This window comes from Lepisma saccharinum, chromosome 4, assembly GCF_977018435.1.
Source record: "Lepisma saccharinum chromosome 4, izLepSacc3.1, whole genome shotgun sequence".
Taxonomy (NCBI): Eukaryota; Metazoa; Arthropoda; class Insecta; order Zygentoma; family Lepismatidae; genus Lepisma; species Lepisma saccharinum.
The window spans coordinates 105,920,815-105,937,783 of record NC_139232.1 but is presented as its reverse complement, the minus strand read 5'-3'; the positions used below and the strand labels follow the sequence as shown (position 1 = coordinate 105,937,783).

The window sequence follows — 16,969 nt, the reverse complement described above, 5'->3', positions numbered from 1 at the left end:
CCATGTGAGTATGGCGCTTTTTTGGCTTCATTTTACAGGTCCATATCAGTTATCTTCACACACATACAAGTATCGAATTACACTGCCTCTATTTAAAGAACTGAGTGGAAAAAAGTATTAATTAGTACGTCCCGAATTTTCAGTATTAAACTTTTTTTGTCGCACTTATTTCGACCACAACGTCAAATTACAGTCTAAAGTATGACAGCAAGCAAGGATGTGGTTCAACTCTTATAAAATGTTTAACCTAACGAAAATACTTTCAGGAGAAAATTCTATATCCTTATGACACATGCGTTTGTACAGTGGAATGCAAGTATTACCAAGCAAAGTGTCCATCACTGTCTTTTATAAGAAAATATTTTATTTTCCCGAATAGAGCTTCAAGAATTTACATAAAATGCTAAACAAACTGCTGATAGCCTCCACACCTGCAGACGATAAAATCTATTCTTTAAAAACAAATAGGATGCAATATAAAAATAGCCATGGGCAATCTGCCGAGCAATACTTGTGCATCCCACTGTACCATCATTCATTTCATGTTATCTTCGACCTCATTGACACAATTGCCATAGAGGGCAGGATGTGACGTAGAGAAATAGAGTACGAACTCTAAATAAGTTGATGCTAGAGCTTGCGATATATTTCAGTACATTTGAGATGCAATCATTGCTTCCATTACAGATGATGGAGTTGGTGGACGGAGGAATAATATATGGAATATGGAAGAAACCGCCGATAGATCTCTTCCTCAGAGTCTATGCCTTCAATGTAACAAATGCGGAAGCATTCCTCAGTGGGAAGGAGAAAATGAACCTTCAGGAAATAGGACCCTATGTTTACAGGTAAGCTGATTTTCATGGTTTTATTAATGAGGTGGCGTTAGCATTTCAGGAGATTCATATGCTGGAGAACAGACATTTCCCGTGTTCGTACATGGGTGTTAGAGCATGTAGGGGTTTCAAAGTAGTAGAGGGAATTCAGAATGTGTGCAATGTGACTGGTGAATCAATTCTATCCTTTTTTCTCTTCCTATCTCTTTCTTGTGTTTTTGTAACTTTAAATTGTTGTCTAGTTTTCTTTATTCTTAGCATGTACATCTTAACTTCTCTTTACTCCCTCTTTATCGCTTTCTGTCCTTTTAAGTTTTCCTTCTGTTATATCTTCCTTTTCTTGTTTCTTCTACCATTTTTAACTTTCTTCTTTTTTACCTACTTTTTCAAGTTCCTTAATGTTTACTTTTTCAAGTTCCTTAATGTTTACTTTTTCTTGTTCCCCTTGCCTCCTTTTTCTCGTTCTCGTTGCCTGCTTTTCCCTTGTTCCCTTTTTATACTTCTTCGTTCTTGTTCCCTCTCCCTACTTTTCCTTGTTCTCTCTCCCTACTTTTCCTTGTTCCCTCTCCCTGCTTTTCCTTCTTGTTCCCTCTCCCTGCTTTTCCTCCTTGTTCCCTCTCCCTGCTTTTCCTCCTTGTTCCCTCTCCCTGCTTTTCCTCCTTGTTCCCTCTCCCTGCTTTTCCTCCTTGTTCCCTCTCCCTGCTTTTCCTCCTTGTTCCCTCTCCCTGCTTTTCCTCCTTGTTCCCTCTCCCTGCTTTTCCTCCTTGTTCCCTCTCCCTGCTTTTCCTCCTTGTTCCCTCCTCCTGCTTTTCCTCCTTGTTCCCTCCTCCTGCTTTTCCTCCTTGTTCCCTCCTCCTGCTTTTCCTCCTTGTTCCCTCCTCCTGCTTTTCCTCCTTGTTCCCTCTCCCTACTTTTCCTTCTTGTTCCCTTGACTACTCGTTTCACTTGTTTTCCTTCTTGCTTGTCTTCTCTTGTTGCCCTTTCGCTACTTGCTTCTTTTTCCCCTTGCCTACTTGCTTGTTTTTGTTATTCCTCCTCCTTGTTTGTTTCTTCTTGACTACTTCTTCCTTTGTTCCTCCTTTCCAAATTTTTACTTGTTACTTTCATGTTTTCTCTTGCCTAGTTTTTTCCTTGTTCCCCTTGTCTGCTTGTTTTTGCTTGTTTCCCCTTCCTTTGTCTTTTATTATTTTATATTCAATATATTTTCATGAGATTTTTCTTACATTTGTTCTTAAATATTTGACAGGGAAGTGTTGGACCATCGAAACATCACCTTCCACGAGAACGGGACCATGACTTCGATACCTGTTCGTACATTGCAGTTCGAACAGAGCCAGACGAAAGGGAACTTGGATGACAAGATCATAGTTCCAAACGTCGCCATGTTGGTAAGTTTACAGATCTTAAATTACTATGGTGTCTATTTTCCATAATTTGTCCTAGAAATGGTTTTTTTGGTTTTTTTGCTTGGTTTCTTTCGTTACCTTTGGCTCTCAGCAGTACCTTGTACAAGGTTCATCTGCCTATTTTATAAGTTTTTAGTACATTGATGAAGAATGGAAGACAGAGATTCGACCTCCACATCAATAGTTCTAAAACAGATTCGGCTATTGTCCACAAAGTAACAAGGTCACTTAAAATGCACATTTGGTAGCAGACATTGCGCTTAACAATGGTGAATAAGAAAAAAAAATGCGCTACGTTACATATTGCATGACCCACAGACAGCGGCTGACTTTGTTGTAGAATCAGGTTGTCATCTCAGATATGATACTATTCACAAGGCAAGCAGCATTTCGTATGGAAACAAGTCAAGTTCTAAGTTTGACTGTCACTTCCGTCCGCAATATATTATCTAGGACACTTGAATTTTTCATAAAGAGAAACATAACTTTCTCTGTATCATTGTTAGCCAACAATTGCAGCAGATAACTTGAAATAATCTACTTGCTTTGTTAAACAGTTTACTCTAAGCAAGCATGTATTGTCTCTAGCATATCAGTGTGTTAAAAGAGGAATCGAAATAATTGTTACTATTATCTTTACTGTAAACAAATGTGTATAACTTTTTAATGGATGTTACTGGTTCGGATCACATTTTAAATTGTAGGGTTAGTTACTGAGTAGCCTATGTGTGCATACTTAAAATAAAAAGATGTCTGTTAGGGAAAGTTATGGATGTAATTTCCACGTTTGTGCAGAGCAGAATCACTTACACATCCTGCGCGCTCCTACTGTTAAGGCGACCGAAGTGTGGTGCTGATCACACCAAATTACCATACATCACTGTGAATTGAAAAAAAAAATAGAGATAGTGATGTAATCAGCGCCACACTCCGTCCGCCTTAACCCTTCAGTACACGGGTGCAATTGATGTTACGTGACTGGACGGGTTGTGCCTGTCAGGCTCCAAAAAATTTAATTAAATTAAAAAAAAATAGGAACTTTTGTAAATAAAATAACTATTTGTTCAAATCCGGGAACTTTTCTAACGTTGGAAGCGGCCCCGGCGCCCACCCAGCGTCGAATAACATGGGTACCTGGGGGAAACCCTGGGGGGTAAAGGCGGTCAGGGGCGTGGTGCTGATCACATCACCCCCACTCACGACCGGATCAAGAAAGTGTGGGGCGTTACCCCCACACCCCCTATACGCCTTCATGGCGTGGTGCTAAGCACAGGGGAACACTTTACCTTTTTTTTTTTACCTTTATTTGTTTGAACAAATACGTGTATTACTAATTGATACATAATTATTGAAACATGAAAATCATTATTTTTAAGTTCTTTAACACTAGTGTTAACAATAATTTCACCCATGTACTGAAAGGTTACGTTACTTGACGGGTTGTGTCTGACAGGCACATAACGAGAACAATGCTTTCCCGCTCACTGACAGCTGATTGACTAACTTCACGATTATGAACAATTGACTCGGGACAACCGCAACGAAAGGTACACTGAGTAACACAGTTATATCTGCCATCTATTGGAAAAAAAACGAAATATCGATTCATTTGTCTTGTTGCGTGCTTCTCAGGTAGAAGAGCACATGGTGTTAAAGTGATTGTGCCAACTGTGTACAAACGTGGATGGAGTGGCTATTACACCGAGCTACGACGCCAGTGGTCGGTGGTTCGAATCCCAGTTTGGGCATTTGTGTTTTTTGCAACTGTCCCTTCACTAATTTATCATTCATCATCATCGTCGCGATTAACCACAAGTGACAGAAAGTGACGTAAAATAACCTAAATCATTCATTTCAACGTGAAAACTGCGTGCACAGACTTACACTTTTCGTTTTCACCAAATTATATAGTTCGAATATTCCTTTTTTTGTATGTTTCATAAGCAACGATTGCCCTATTGATGTAGGGAAATCCCATATAGCAACTGACGTGTAAATATCAAGGTTAATAGTTGTTGTAGGTCTGGAAGATGATGATAATTTCCTCTAGATGGAATGGAACGAACACTAGCTCTGTTTACCAACAGTAAGGAGTGCTGCAGGGCGCAATCCATAAAACTAGGAGCGAAAGTAGGGGAACCTCATGAAACAAACAACCTTGAAACTAGATTTTTGAAAATTGGTCAAGGTTAATCTTTGCCACGTGTCTAATAAATGGAAGCTCATCAAACATAATTGATAATATTCTGATAACTGACCCTCCCCTATGGCGCAGTGGTAGCGTCGTCGCCTTGTATTCAAGGGGCAATACCGATTCTTCGTATTTCGGCTATTTTACGTCACTTTCCTACCTCCTGATTTAATCGTGACGATGAGGGTAAACAGACCGACGTCCTGAAATCAAGAATTCACTTGTTCGATTCGCTGTGGGCACAATCCAGTGGTTCGAAACCTCGGGCCCAGCACCAAATTTACCTTAGCGTCTTTCGGACTCGAACACTCGACAGCAGGAAGACTATCCTCCAAAGAATTGAGTTGGTGTCGAGTTGAGTTGCTGTTTTAAGTCCACTTTATGCACAGTAAGGCTAATCGGGACTGGACCTACAGTTTAAAGTGGGATCCGAACCACTTGTGCCTCCACCGGGTATCGAACCCGGAACCCCTTAATTACAAGGTGACGACGCTACAACTGCCCCATCGGGAGACCCCTATCCTCCAAAGACAAAGGAGAATCAACGAATCACAGCCTCTGCACAGATATTGTTTTCCTGTTTACTACGTACTTGTCAATGTCAAAGTTTAATTTATTCAAAGGCCGTTGCCAGTGTGTACTTGTAGATACAAATCACTCAGCAGTACTTTCACTGAAGCTAAAAACACGGAACTCTCGTACCGACTAGAGCTGGCCATAGTTCCTTACACGTGATATATCTTCAATGCCTGCCGACGCTGCTCGGAAAAACCTCCACGCGCTGAGACATAAAGTTCCACATTCAAATCCAGTCTTCCAGTTTGCTCTTTCCTCAGAATCTCTTAGGGTAATTTAATTGGGTCGTTTCCCCCCGCCTTTTTTTTGCAAGTCTGCACCGGTTTGCCGTATCAAGTGGTTTCCCACTGAATTTTGCAATTTAGGCTCGTATTTGTATGTTTCATGACCTGCATCGAACGTGTGCGTGTGTTGAAATACGCACATATGTACGCAACTTTGAGTATCTGAGTGCATGCTCGAGTTGTGTTGTGCAAAGCTTGTATTTAGTGCGTCTTTTCTGTATGGTTTTATTCGCCTACAACCAGATGTCGTTCAGATTTCGAATGTTGACCCACACTGACAGCTGGCTTGGAAATCTGAGATAATTTGCATCATTAAGCAAGATTTTGGAAGGTAGTCCTTCTCTTTTTTTTCCGTTCTAAATTTATCTCACACTTTGGTTTTCGGTCTCTGCTTATCTTTCTGTTCCTGTGCTCATGTTTACATCTTTCCCATTCCCCTCTATGCCTTTGTTTTCTTTTTCACTCGTTTTGTATCCATTTTAGTCTTTTTTCTCTTGCTGTCTGTTTTTTCTCCTTGTCTGCTTCTATATTCCTCCTCCCTCTTTCTCTATCCCCCTTGTGTATCTCACTTTTTCCTTCTCTCCTCGTATGTTTATTTTCTTTCTTATTTTACTTGTCTGTTTCATTTTCTTTCTTTCTGTACTCTGATTTTCTGCTTTCTCTCTTTCTGATTCGGGTTCTGGGTTCGAATCCAGGCTGCGTGTTCTTTGTGTCATCAATTTCATCATCACTCATCCTCATCGTAGAAAAGATACATTAAAGAACGGAAATCAAATCAAATCTTTCTCCATTCATTTGTTTTAGTTCCTTTCAACTTGTCTTTCCTTTCTTTGTCTCTCTCTACTCTCATCTTTATTTCTTTGTTTCTTTTTCAGTTTTCTTTCTCTATATTTTTCTCTACTCTCCTTTTCTTTTTCCACTTATTTGTTTATTTTTATCTCTCCCTCCCTCCTTAAGTCTTTCCTTGCTTTCTCTTTCTTTACTCGATTAACTCTTTCATTACTTCATTCTTTGTTCCTTTCTCTAGTTACTTCTTTCTCCATTCTCCTCTCGTTTATCTGTCTCCACTGTTTCCATTAGTGCCTTATCCAATAGTCCATTAACTTTTATCTTCGAACATATCTATTTTTATGAATTGAAGGGCTCTGGTGTAAAACATGGTGACATTTTTCATTTCTGAGTTCATTAAGAAAAAAGGTTATTAGTAGCTATACTGTAGATAAATTGTTTTCGTGTTGTGTTTACCAATTTCAAAAGGCTTCGCCGAGTCCAATGCAAATTGTATGACATGGCAACTTCACTCGAAAATTGAACGATTGCACATTTTACTTTGTAACTCAAAAATGACCAAAATGTCACCATGTTTTACACCCGACCCCTTCATATTGTAGAATGTGGTCTTGGTGGTGCTTATGTCAGTACTCGAGCCATTTCCACCGTCACCAAGTTTGTAATGTCTAATTGACCACCATAAGATAATATCAACATAACAAGGCAAGATTATAAACCGTTCAATTTCAAGATCATGTGTCAGTGATATAAATGTCCATAGCTGGAACGGATGTCTGTTATATGTCAATGTTTATATGTCGTGGATATCCAGAACTTAACGTTCGAATGTGTGAGGCGTACGAGTTTGGATGCAAGTGTGATATGCTAACCACTAGATTACGGAGCCCAAGAGTGGATCACACAATTTCCTAGTTCTGATACGAGATTTTGTGCAATTTTCTTCTCATTTCATCGCATAGAAGTACGCTTATAACTATTGCATAAGTCTCTTATTGCGGTTTCTCATTCTAGCTGCTCTAAACCCCTTCTCTTACATAAAGTTAAAAAATGCAATGCAATTTTGTGTAACGGGAGAAAATTGTCAAGTTCACCAGCACAGAACGCTATTTCGGTCAATAGTGTTGGATTAATATGGGTGGGAAATTTCAATAAAAACCCCTTTCGGAAATTCCCAAGCGTTCCGTGGTCTGCAAGGTAATCGTCGATGTTCTTCCAGTCGTCACGGACTGGAATTTTACCCATTTTGACTTTTTTGTTGAGCCTTTCTGGTGTTGCAATCTCGCCCAACGCAGCCGCATTATTTTTAACTTGCTTACGTCAGCATCTGAACCTTCGTTCTATTCCAGAGACTGCGAAGGTGAACAACCTGTACTTTTCCATGATTTTCTACTGGAACGGGCTTCCGGAACCGGGTATAAATTCGGCCATTGTGCTGCCGGTGTTAAAAAGATTTTGGTCAGTGAACTGGTCCTGCTGACGTCATCGCGGTGGGAATCTGCTGGACGTTACGAAACTTGGCAGCACCTGAGGAATCTTGGGCAGTTACTTGTGCGGGCGGGACGGGTGGATGGAGAGGCGTCTGGGAACAAGTGTGCTTCAAGCGATTTAAGAGCACTTACAATTGACCGCATGTTAAGATTAAGCTTTCTATAGGACAACCTGACAATTCATTGTTGCTAATCTATTACCTGTTTGGGCAGTCAGGCCCAAACGAGCTACCTTCGTGGCGGAGTGGTTACCAGAACACGCTACGACGCCAGGGGCACCGGTTTCGAATCCCGGTCTGGGCATTGGTGACCTGTGTGTCCTTTCAGTAATTTAATCATATCATCACTCATCCCCATCGTCACCATTAGCCAAAAGTAGAGGAAAATCGATGCTAAATACCAAAAATAAAATCAAGGCAAACAAACGGTAATCTGACGACCACAGAAGGGAGCAAGTTTTTTCCTGCGTGTTCTTGTGTCCTTTCATAAATTTCATCTAATCATTCAACCAGGGTTGCTAGAGATCCAGGAATTGCAGATAAATTCAATTCCGGTCCGGGAGAGAAAATCAGAAAGAGTAAATGGGTTCTGGATCATAACGAACCTTTTTATATGTGTAAAATATTTCAAATCGGTCCCGAAAACCTTTCTTTCCATATCAATTTAAATACGATCCAAGTCCGGTATCGAAATGAAACATTACGAAACTTGGACCGAATTTAAATTGTGTGAAGAAAAAAAAAATGTTCCGGAAAGGAATGCACCTCGTATATATAATTATGTACAGGGTGTTCAAGAATGAATTGTGGCGTTTCGTGAAATTATGAAGACACACGAATATGTGTATCCTGCCAGACAATAGTATGGTTTTGGACGGATCAGAACAGAGGTGCCTTCTGTATGTAGCAGGGTCTTCTTTGCAAAATCAACCGAAGTGGGCTGGATCTAGAAGTCTCAGATTTCATTGCTTTTGTATGTTGGTAGTATATTTTAGTGCATGAAGAATATACATTTTTCAAATATTTTTAAAGCTGTAGTTTTGTTAAAAAATTAATATTGGAAAATTGTAGAAATTTCAATATTTTTCAGTACTTGGTTTGCAAAGTCACCCATAAATGGCAGTAGACCATTCTCATTATAAAACACCTCTAATAACCTTTTAGTATGCAAACGTCTGCTCGTAACGCAAAGTTAAGATTTTTTGAAAATCTCAGAGGCACTATTTCTTATTCAAGAAAATGTATATCACCATAGATGGTACTAAAGCTGGGTTCATACTTGTAGAAAAAAAGAGAGAGAGAAATTTATTCAGAATGAGAACAGTGAACAAGTTTTGGGTGCATCAAACTCGCACTGCGACGGAGTACAAGGAAATTGCAGTATTTCCCGATCCATTATTGACAAAAGAATGCTGCTACGTGCCTCGGTTGGCACATAATCTAATCTCCCTTGGGGTTGCAAGATTAACAACAGATTCACGGAAACAACTGCGGGCTGCCATCTTCAACGCATCTACGATCGGTTACGAAACGACGAGAAAACACATTAGCTTTTGGCACCCGATGTAGCCTGGTTTCAATCACGTACTCTGCATGAGCAGACATAACTGGCCGGCACTTTGGTCTCGACGTAACTTCACGAAGATTTTTTTTCAGTTCTCTCAAGGCCATTGGTTCTTTCTGGTGTTATTGTCCGAGCTGGAACAAGATTGGGAAAGTCGGCAATGTTCGAGGGTCCTTGCTGGTAACGATAGTTTTCTGGAGCTTATACCAGTGGCGTGAATGTGAATTTCGTGTGATAGTATGATTCCTTTATGATGCTTTCGGCTACATAGCACGATGAGGATGAAGCGTTGATTATAAGATTAGTTTCAGTCCAACTTATGCTTAGATAGGCTAGTCAAGACTGGACCTACAGTTCAAAGTGGAATCCGAACCACTGCGGCATGTGCCTCCACCAGAGATTGAACCCGGGTTCCCTTGATTACGTGGTGACGACGTTACCACTAGGCCATCGGGGAAGCCCTGGTGATAGATTAAGTTGATCAAGCTACACTCAGAATGCCCTGACCAGGTAGTGGAGGATTCAGGAAAGGTACTTTGGAGGAACAAATTTTATTTGGATAGCCAGAAACCTCACTGACCTCTGAAATGGCAGTAACAAACTTTCACTTTTCCGTCGTTCATTTTCATATCTTCATTTGCCTTCCTATCTCTCCATTTTTCTTTCTTTCTTGGTGTCTTCTCTTAAAATGTTGAAGAGAACCTAACCTATGGCTTTCCAACATTATTTCAATAATAAGCAGCCAAATGGATGACCGCTTGAGACCAGGACTCGAACTTTCCCTACCGGGATCTTGTTTCAACCACTTGGAGGCGGCTTCGTAGGGGATAATGTTTGAATTAAAGCGAAGGAGGAATGGAGTAGGGAACTTCCCTCCCACTGTGTTTCCTTTCTCAGTCCTTATATTTCTAAATTCAGTCCCAATCAGGAAAACTACAAGTTCTTTCTCCCTGATAATATATATACAGTCACGGACAGTTCTGGCTTGTAATGATTCTATTGAAAGTCAACGGGATTGTTACAACCCACAGTTGTCTGTGACTGTACTATCATAGTTACTAATTAAGAATTTATATTTGTAGAAAGGCCATATTCAAACTACTGGCATGAAAGTTTATTGGAAAAGAAAACGGAAATCTTCAAAATCGTTGCGGTTAACCTAATTGTACCAAACAATGAGGATGAATTAGTTTCATGAAGTTTAAGTCCACTTTATGTACAGAAATACTAATCGGGACTGGGCCTACAGATTAAAGTGCAATGTGTGTCTACCGGGTATCGAAGCCGGGAGCATTTGATGACAAGGCGACGACGTTCCCACTAATTTCGGAAGGTCAGGTATAACTTAAATTAAAAACTGTGGAAACACAAACTGACAGAAATGTGATGCTGTAGGGGCAATTGCCATGGTGTAAGAGTTGCGCATACCATGATTTTTGATCGATGCGCGTACAATATTCCAATCCATACTCGAGGTTTGATCCATATCAAGGTTAGTTCCACGTTGCTTTTCAAGCAAAGAAAATCACAAGATCATGCTTGTTCATAAATATGGCAGAACAGTCTTCAAGATTCCCCTCGAAGGTCATAAAGACTCTTCGAAGAAACACTGCTTGCAACAGGAATTGTTCTATCTGTGCTAAGATCAAGAGAACAATAGCATTCGTTATTGAAAACATTTACTGTTTGCTTCAAGACTGGACCTTGAGCAATTTAGGTACGTGTGTTATTTTCTGGACACCACGAACTATTATTACTATGATTTATCATCTGCAAGAAGTAACTATGTTTAGTAACGAGACACTGGTCGTGCTCAGAATACGTAGTGTCCAATTAAATAATTGCCTTCTGATCCAGAAGTGTTTGGATCAGAACAACTGCCTTCGTAGCCTTGATACACTCAAATCAAACACAAAGCGACTCAATGGATTTGCTTTTAATTTCCTGCCCTTTGAAGTCAGCACATTGCAATACGTGAGCGATCGCGAACGGGCTATCATTCGGGAGGCAGCAGGTTCAAACCTCTGGGTCTACCTAGGTGCTCTCAAAGTTTGATTCTTTTTGCTCAGTTAGGCAGGCTAATCGAACTAAACTGGACCTACAGTTTAAAGCGGGATCCGAACCTCTGTATAATGGGTCTCCACCGGGGATCGAACCCGGGATCCTTTCGTTACCACTACGTCATCGGAGAGGCTATGAGGTTATCATGTTTTACACACTTCATACCTGGCTGTAGCTACAAGTCTAAAGCTTTAGAAACTAGAGTGTATCGAGCAGTGGCGTATCATGGTGTTTGTAGGAACATAAGCCCTCCCTTTTGGTCAAGCATTTCAAATGCAGGAAAATATATTTTGTCATTAAATACGCCTTTACGCTCTTTCAAACGATCGTGCACATCTCATATGAAAAATGTATCCTCTACTTGTAGGTGGCGCCAGTAGGGTGCAAGGTGCATAGGCTTTGTATTTAGGTCAGCATCCCCTTACACACCCCCAATTATAATCTCAATAGTAACAACAAAAATAATACGGAACAGTTTTTCATAGTGAGGATTTTATAACTACTGTTTATTACTGTTAAAATTAATTTGAAGCAGTAATGTGCAATATTTTAACTTTATTTATTAGTCTCTCATATAAATAAGTTACGAAATTACATTTTTTCTCTCATTATACTGGTTACTGCGTTTTTACATTATTCAGTATTGAGACATAGTATTTGAGATAATTATATTAGCATTATACTTTTACTGTGTATGAGGCAGAAAGCTGCTTCACATAATCATAAAACTTGCGAAATCAATAATGTATGAACAAGTGCTACCTTACAAATATGTATCTGTATAAAGCTAAATACACATGTAAATCGCAGTTGTTTTCACATTGTACCCCTCATGGTAAGCTCTGTGCCCCAGACGCACCCCTGGCGCCAAATACAAGCAATGGCCGAACTGAATAACATATGGAAATAAGTTGGAGACTCAGTTGAATGTTTTATTCACTCTGACATTTTAGTCTTTGCGACCTACGTAGCATAATTAAATTCAAATTGTTTTACATTAACAATGCAATCATATTTTTGAACTTAATGGAGCACTCAGGACGAATTTTATTATCATCTCAAGAGGGAACATGATTTTTCTTAGTTGAGGCATACTTTGTCCATATCCAAGGCAATTGTCTGGGATTGATAGAACCAAACCGGTTTCCTTTGAGCTCTGGCAGAATAGCAACCAGTATTATTATGCAATCACATTGTTGTGGCGAAAAGCTGCTAACTGCATGCATAATTAGGTATAAGCATATGTATTGTTGGTTCTTTCTACGATCTTCTCTTCAAAAACGGTTATGTGTTGGTCAAAGATTGTGAAGTTTTTCATTCTCAGTGTAGGATTTAACGATGAATGTAGTAGGTTTCAAGGTTTGTAAATATTAAAAGGAAGCACTAACTATCAAAAACACAATAGCTTCTCTTCCTGATGGCATATTGTGACAAGCTATGACCCTCTGTTCTTTCCAGGAGTCATTTATCCACGCATTCGCAACAAATTTCCACAGTTGTATTAACTCGAGTTACAATTTTTGACAAAAGTTTACTTTATGATCATTTCGACACTAAATACGCATTTACATACCCTAAAACGATCTTACAACTCCAGATTGAAAATTCTGTATAAACCTCTACATTGTAATTCTGACTGTTGTCGCAGGAGGGCACTGTCGGGTGTCACAAGTGAACGCGGATTGCTATTGTGTGTGTGTATATTACATGTATTTTTTTGTCAACTTACTCTCCTTATTGAATGTCTTTGGTGTCCTATTTTCTTATAGTACATATATGTGTGTGTGTGTGTGTGTGTATATATGCGTGTATATGCGCTACTCTTTGCATTGTAAAATTACATATAAGATTGCCTACAATGAGACATTGATGATAGCCTACGTAGACTTGTATGTAGAAGCAAATAAGTAGATTATATCATAATTGTGATAATTGTTTCTATAGATTCTTCTTTATTAATATAGTTATCATAATCATTGTTAGTCCCGCACATTTGCCGTCCGGTCAGGGTTTTGGCTCTGGCTACGGGACGCGCGCTGGTTCGAATCTCCTGGGGGGGAAAACGTAACAACTTTTTTCTCCTGATATTTCGGCCTGTGTATGGATCTGATGGCCATCGTGAGAAAATTGGGGAGCCACGAATGAGTAGCGTAACACGGTCATGGAAAACCTACAACAATCCGGGGTTCGTTGTGCTGACCACACGTCACCCCGTAACTGGTTGGATGATCTCACACCTTTGCTGAGGCGTGTGGGAGTAATAGAGGCAGTTACGCCACTGATTATATTATAATCATTGTCATCATTGTAATCATTGTCTCTTCTCCCTAGAGAAAGCCTACAGGATCCAAAAGTAAAGTGAATGGTCACTTATCGCTTTTAGCTTGACTGTACTTTCAACCACAATATATTTAAGTGAAGTTACGAAATATACAGGGAGAGCATAAACTATACCACCAGTTTGAACATACATACTTCCTCTAACGTTTCAACATGTTGCTTTGCATTCTCTTCAAAACTTGAGGATCCAGAGTAGCTATTGCAATGTTTACCCTTTTCCGAAGATGATACAAATCCCGGATTTTCACACACACACACCTAAGATTTCGAACTTCCCTATGGGGTTGAAGTCAGGTGACTATGGTGTCCATTCTTCCAATGTTCCTGAATTTTCTTTCATCAATCAGAAAATACCGCAATTTGTTCCAGAATGTATAGTCACCCTGTATAAATTTGTACTCCTTATGAAATATTAAGTACCTAAAAGTACACACAAAAAATTTATTTCCTTACCAAAGCTTCCCGCAACAAATAATTCCACTGTTACATAATTTTATATAATAATCTTCCCACGAATATATAGAGCTACTGCAAGAAATATTAAGGAAAAGAATCTCGCATAGAACATTTAATTGGCAACGAACAATGTTATTCTTAAATATCCACACGCTTTATAAATTTCGTTCGTCAGAATTGTGTTCTCAGACTTCTGTTAATGTTCTTGCAGGCAATGTCTTCCTTTCTATGGGACGCCTCATATTTCACCAAGATGGCCTTCAATTTCGTGTTGCGGCAGACGAAATCCAAGCCGTTGATTGAGCTGACGGTCCAGGAGTTCTTGTGGGGCCATGAGGAACCGTTGGTGAAGCTGGCCAGCAAGTTCATGCCCTCGTGGATCACATTCGAGAAGCTTGGATTGATTGACAGGGTGAGTGAAGTTGGTACCTATTGGTGGAGCCAAACTTTTGCATTGAATGTTATGTTCGTGTGTGATAAGCTTGTTTTGAATTATTCTTAGTGTTTTTTTCGATTTTGTACTGGTTTGTAGTTGTTCTATGCTGTGGATATGTTTTTAAATTTTTTAAAATAACTAATTTTCCTAGTGTCTATGTCCCTCTCTCTCCCTGTCAATCTCCTCTCTCACTATCCTTCATTGACTCTTTTTTCTATTCTGTCTATCACTCTTTCTTTTAATCTTCTTTTCTGCCTCGCTTTCTTTCTGCCTTCCTTTCTTTCATCCTGCCACTCTCTCATTCTTTCGGTATCTCTCTCTTTATATGTTTTTGTCTAATTCTCTTTTGTCTGCCTACTTTTCTGTCTTTCTTCGGTCCCCCTTTTTTTAGGTATGTTTCTTGTTTTCTCTCTTTATTCTTTCTTTTTCTTTAATTTTACTTTCTTCTTTCTTTCTATCTATTTATATTTCTTTCTCTTTATTCTTTCTCTCTCCTTTCTCTATATTTTTTCTTCTTTATCTTGTTCTTTAATTTTCTCTTTGATCTATCTTTCTATCTCTATTGATTTTGTCTTTATTCTTTCTTAAGTCTCTTCATTCTTTTTCTATCTTTCTCTTTATTCTCTCTATTTTTGTTTATTTCTCTTTGCCTCCCTCTTCCTTTCCCTCCATCTATTACTTCCTCTCTTTGTTTCACTCCTGTTACATTCTTTATTTCTATATATCCTTCTATGTTTCATTTCTCTCTCTTTGTCTCCCTCTTTCTTGCTGACACTACAGCCCACGGTGAGCCTCTCACCCCCTCCCCATTCTCCAATCCTCGCCTTTTCGACAGCTTGCATTCGAAGCCAGAAAACAAGCAAAGCATGCGATAAACACTGACCTCTACAATAATTGCGCTGTTGCCGACTGGCCATGGTTGTACATGACATCAAGGACGACAGGTTCCCGTAAATTAATGAAATCCACTTTTGACTCTGGCACTTCAGAAACCAGCCCAGCCACGCTACCGGGTAATGATTGTTTACTTCCACAAAATGCCGCACTGATTTTATGGGATGTGTTCGTAATAGAGGTCAAATAGTACGTTCTTGTGCGTGCAGGCATGGGAGATGATACGCAATTTTTTTTCTGCGTGGGCTAGTTGCTTGCAGTCACTATTACGGAAACATTTGATAACATTTTAAGTGCAGAAAAAATTAACTATGTGTATATTACATGATCAAGTACTATTGTTTCCACGGCCGCGCTGGTCTAGTCTGTAAGTGGTCTGACTGCCAAGTTGGAGACCCGGGTTCGATTCCTGTGATGGGCGGGGAATTTTTCATGCAGTGTACAGTCGCCAGCAATAAAATTTGGGCAAGTAGATGCTGAAATACCCGCTCTAGGCCAGTGGTAGAAGTTGTCATTGAAAATTTGCTATTAAAATCCACTCATCGCCCTAGAGTTAGGCAACACACACAACGCCTTGCCGGAAAGCTACTATTTCAGAATCTACACGTGTCTATTTTATATTGCCGGTGAGTGTACCTTCTTGAAGCGGCTCTGAAGTTCGCCCAGCCACTGGCCTCTAATAAATGGGTACCTGGACACAACCATGGGAGGTAAAGGAGTGTGGTGCTGATCACATCACCTTCAGAAATGCCCCATGGCATGGAAAATAAGTTTTGATTTCATTTGATGATTTTTAAGACCACTTCATGTACAGTAAGGCTAATTGGGACTGGATCTACAGTTTAAAGTGTAATCCGAACCACTATGTGCCTCCACCGGATATCGAATCCGGGACACATTGATTACAAGGCGACGACGCTACCACTGCCCCATTGGGCGATATAAGTTACTTTTACAATAATTTGTATATGTTTTTGGCAATTAAGGAACTTTTCTTCAGCCAGATTTTTTTTTTGATTTGATTTGCTTATTTTAATTCGCTTTTGTGCAATTTTTGGCTAATTTGCGAAGATGGTGATGATATGATGAAATTGATGAATGGACACTCACACACCCGGGACCCCTGGCGTCGTAGCGCGATATCCTAACCACTCCTCCACGGGGACTGGAACAGCCAGATTTTTGGAATATCTTCAACATCTCATCTCTTAATTCATCCGACATGTTGCGCCACAACTGCATAGTAAATTTCAGTTTCAGAAATGCCTGAAAATTATTTCAACCCTGTTGGATACACCTCTAAATATATATCGCCTATGACTATTGCGACAGTGTCAAAACCTCTCCGCAATTTCTAACTTGTCTGAAGTATCACCACTCTCAACAGTCATTCATCTTGAGCCATCTTTTCTGTTTGGACGTCTTGAAAAATAGAAGGAAGTTTAATATGGAGGATGCTGAAGGAAATTCCTATACAAGGAGTGAAAACTGGTGCAATAAAAATTTGAACATTTTCCGGAAACAATCGCTGCAATTGTGACGTCATTTCTGAAGCAGCAATGGAAGTGAGATCGAAGATAATGATCAAGCCGTGAGAGGCCCTGAAGTACAGATAAACAGGAAGGCCGAAGTATACAGGAAGACAAC

At 39.7% G+C, this 16,969-nt stretch overlaps 1 protein-coding gene across 1 annotated transcript in view; it reads left to right on the top strand.

Annotated features, from left to right (window-relative positions):
• LOC145986707 (scavenger receptor class B member 1-like) overlaps positions 1-16,969 on the top strand; it is a 75,947-nt gene that overhangs the window by 46,621 nt on the left and 12,357 nt on the right. Inside the window, exons 3-5 of the mRNA XM_083121028.1 lie at positions 688-848; positions 2,083-2,224; positions 14,204-14,404. Coding sequence (XP_082977154.1) covers positions 688-848; positions 2,083-2,224; positions 14,204-14,404 — 504 coding nt within the window. The remainder of the gene's footprint in view (positions 1-687; positions 849-2,082; positions 2,225-14,203; positions 14,405-16,969) is intronic.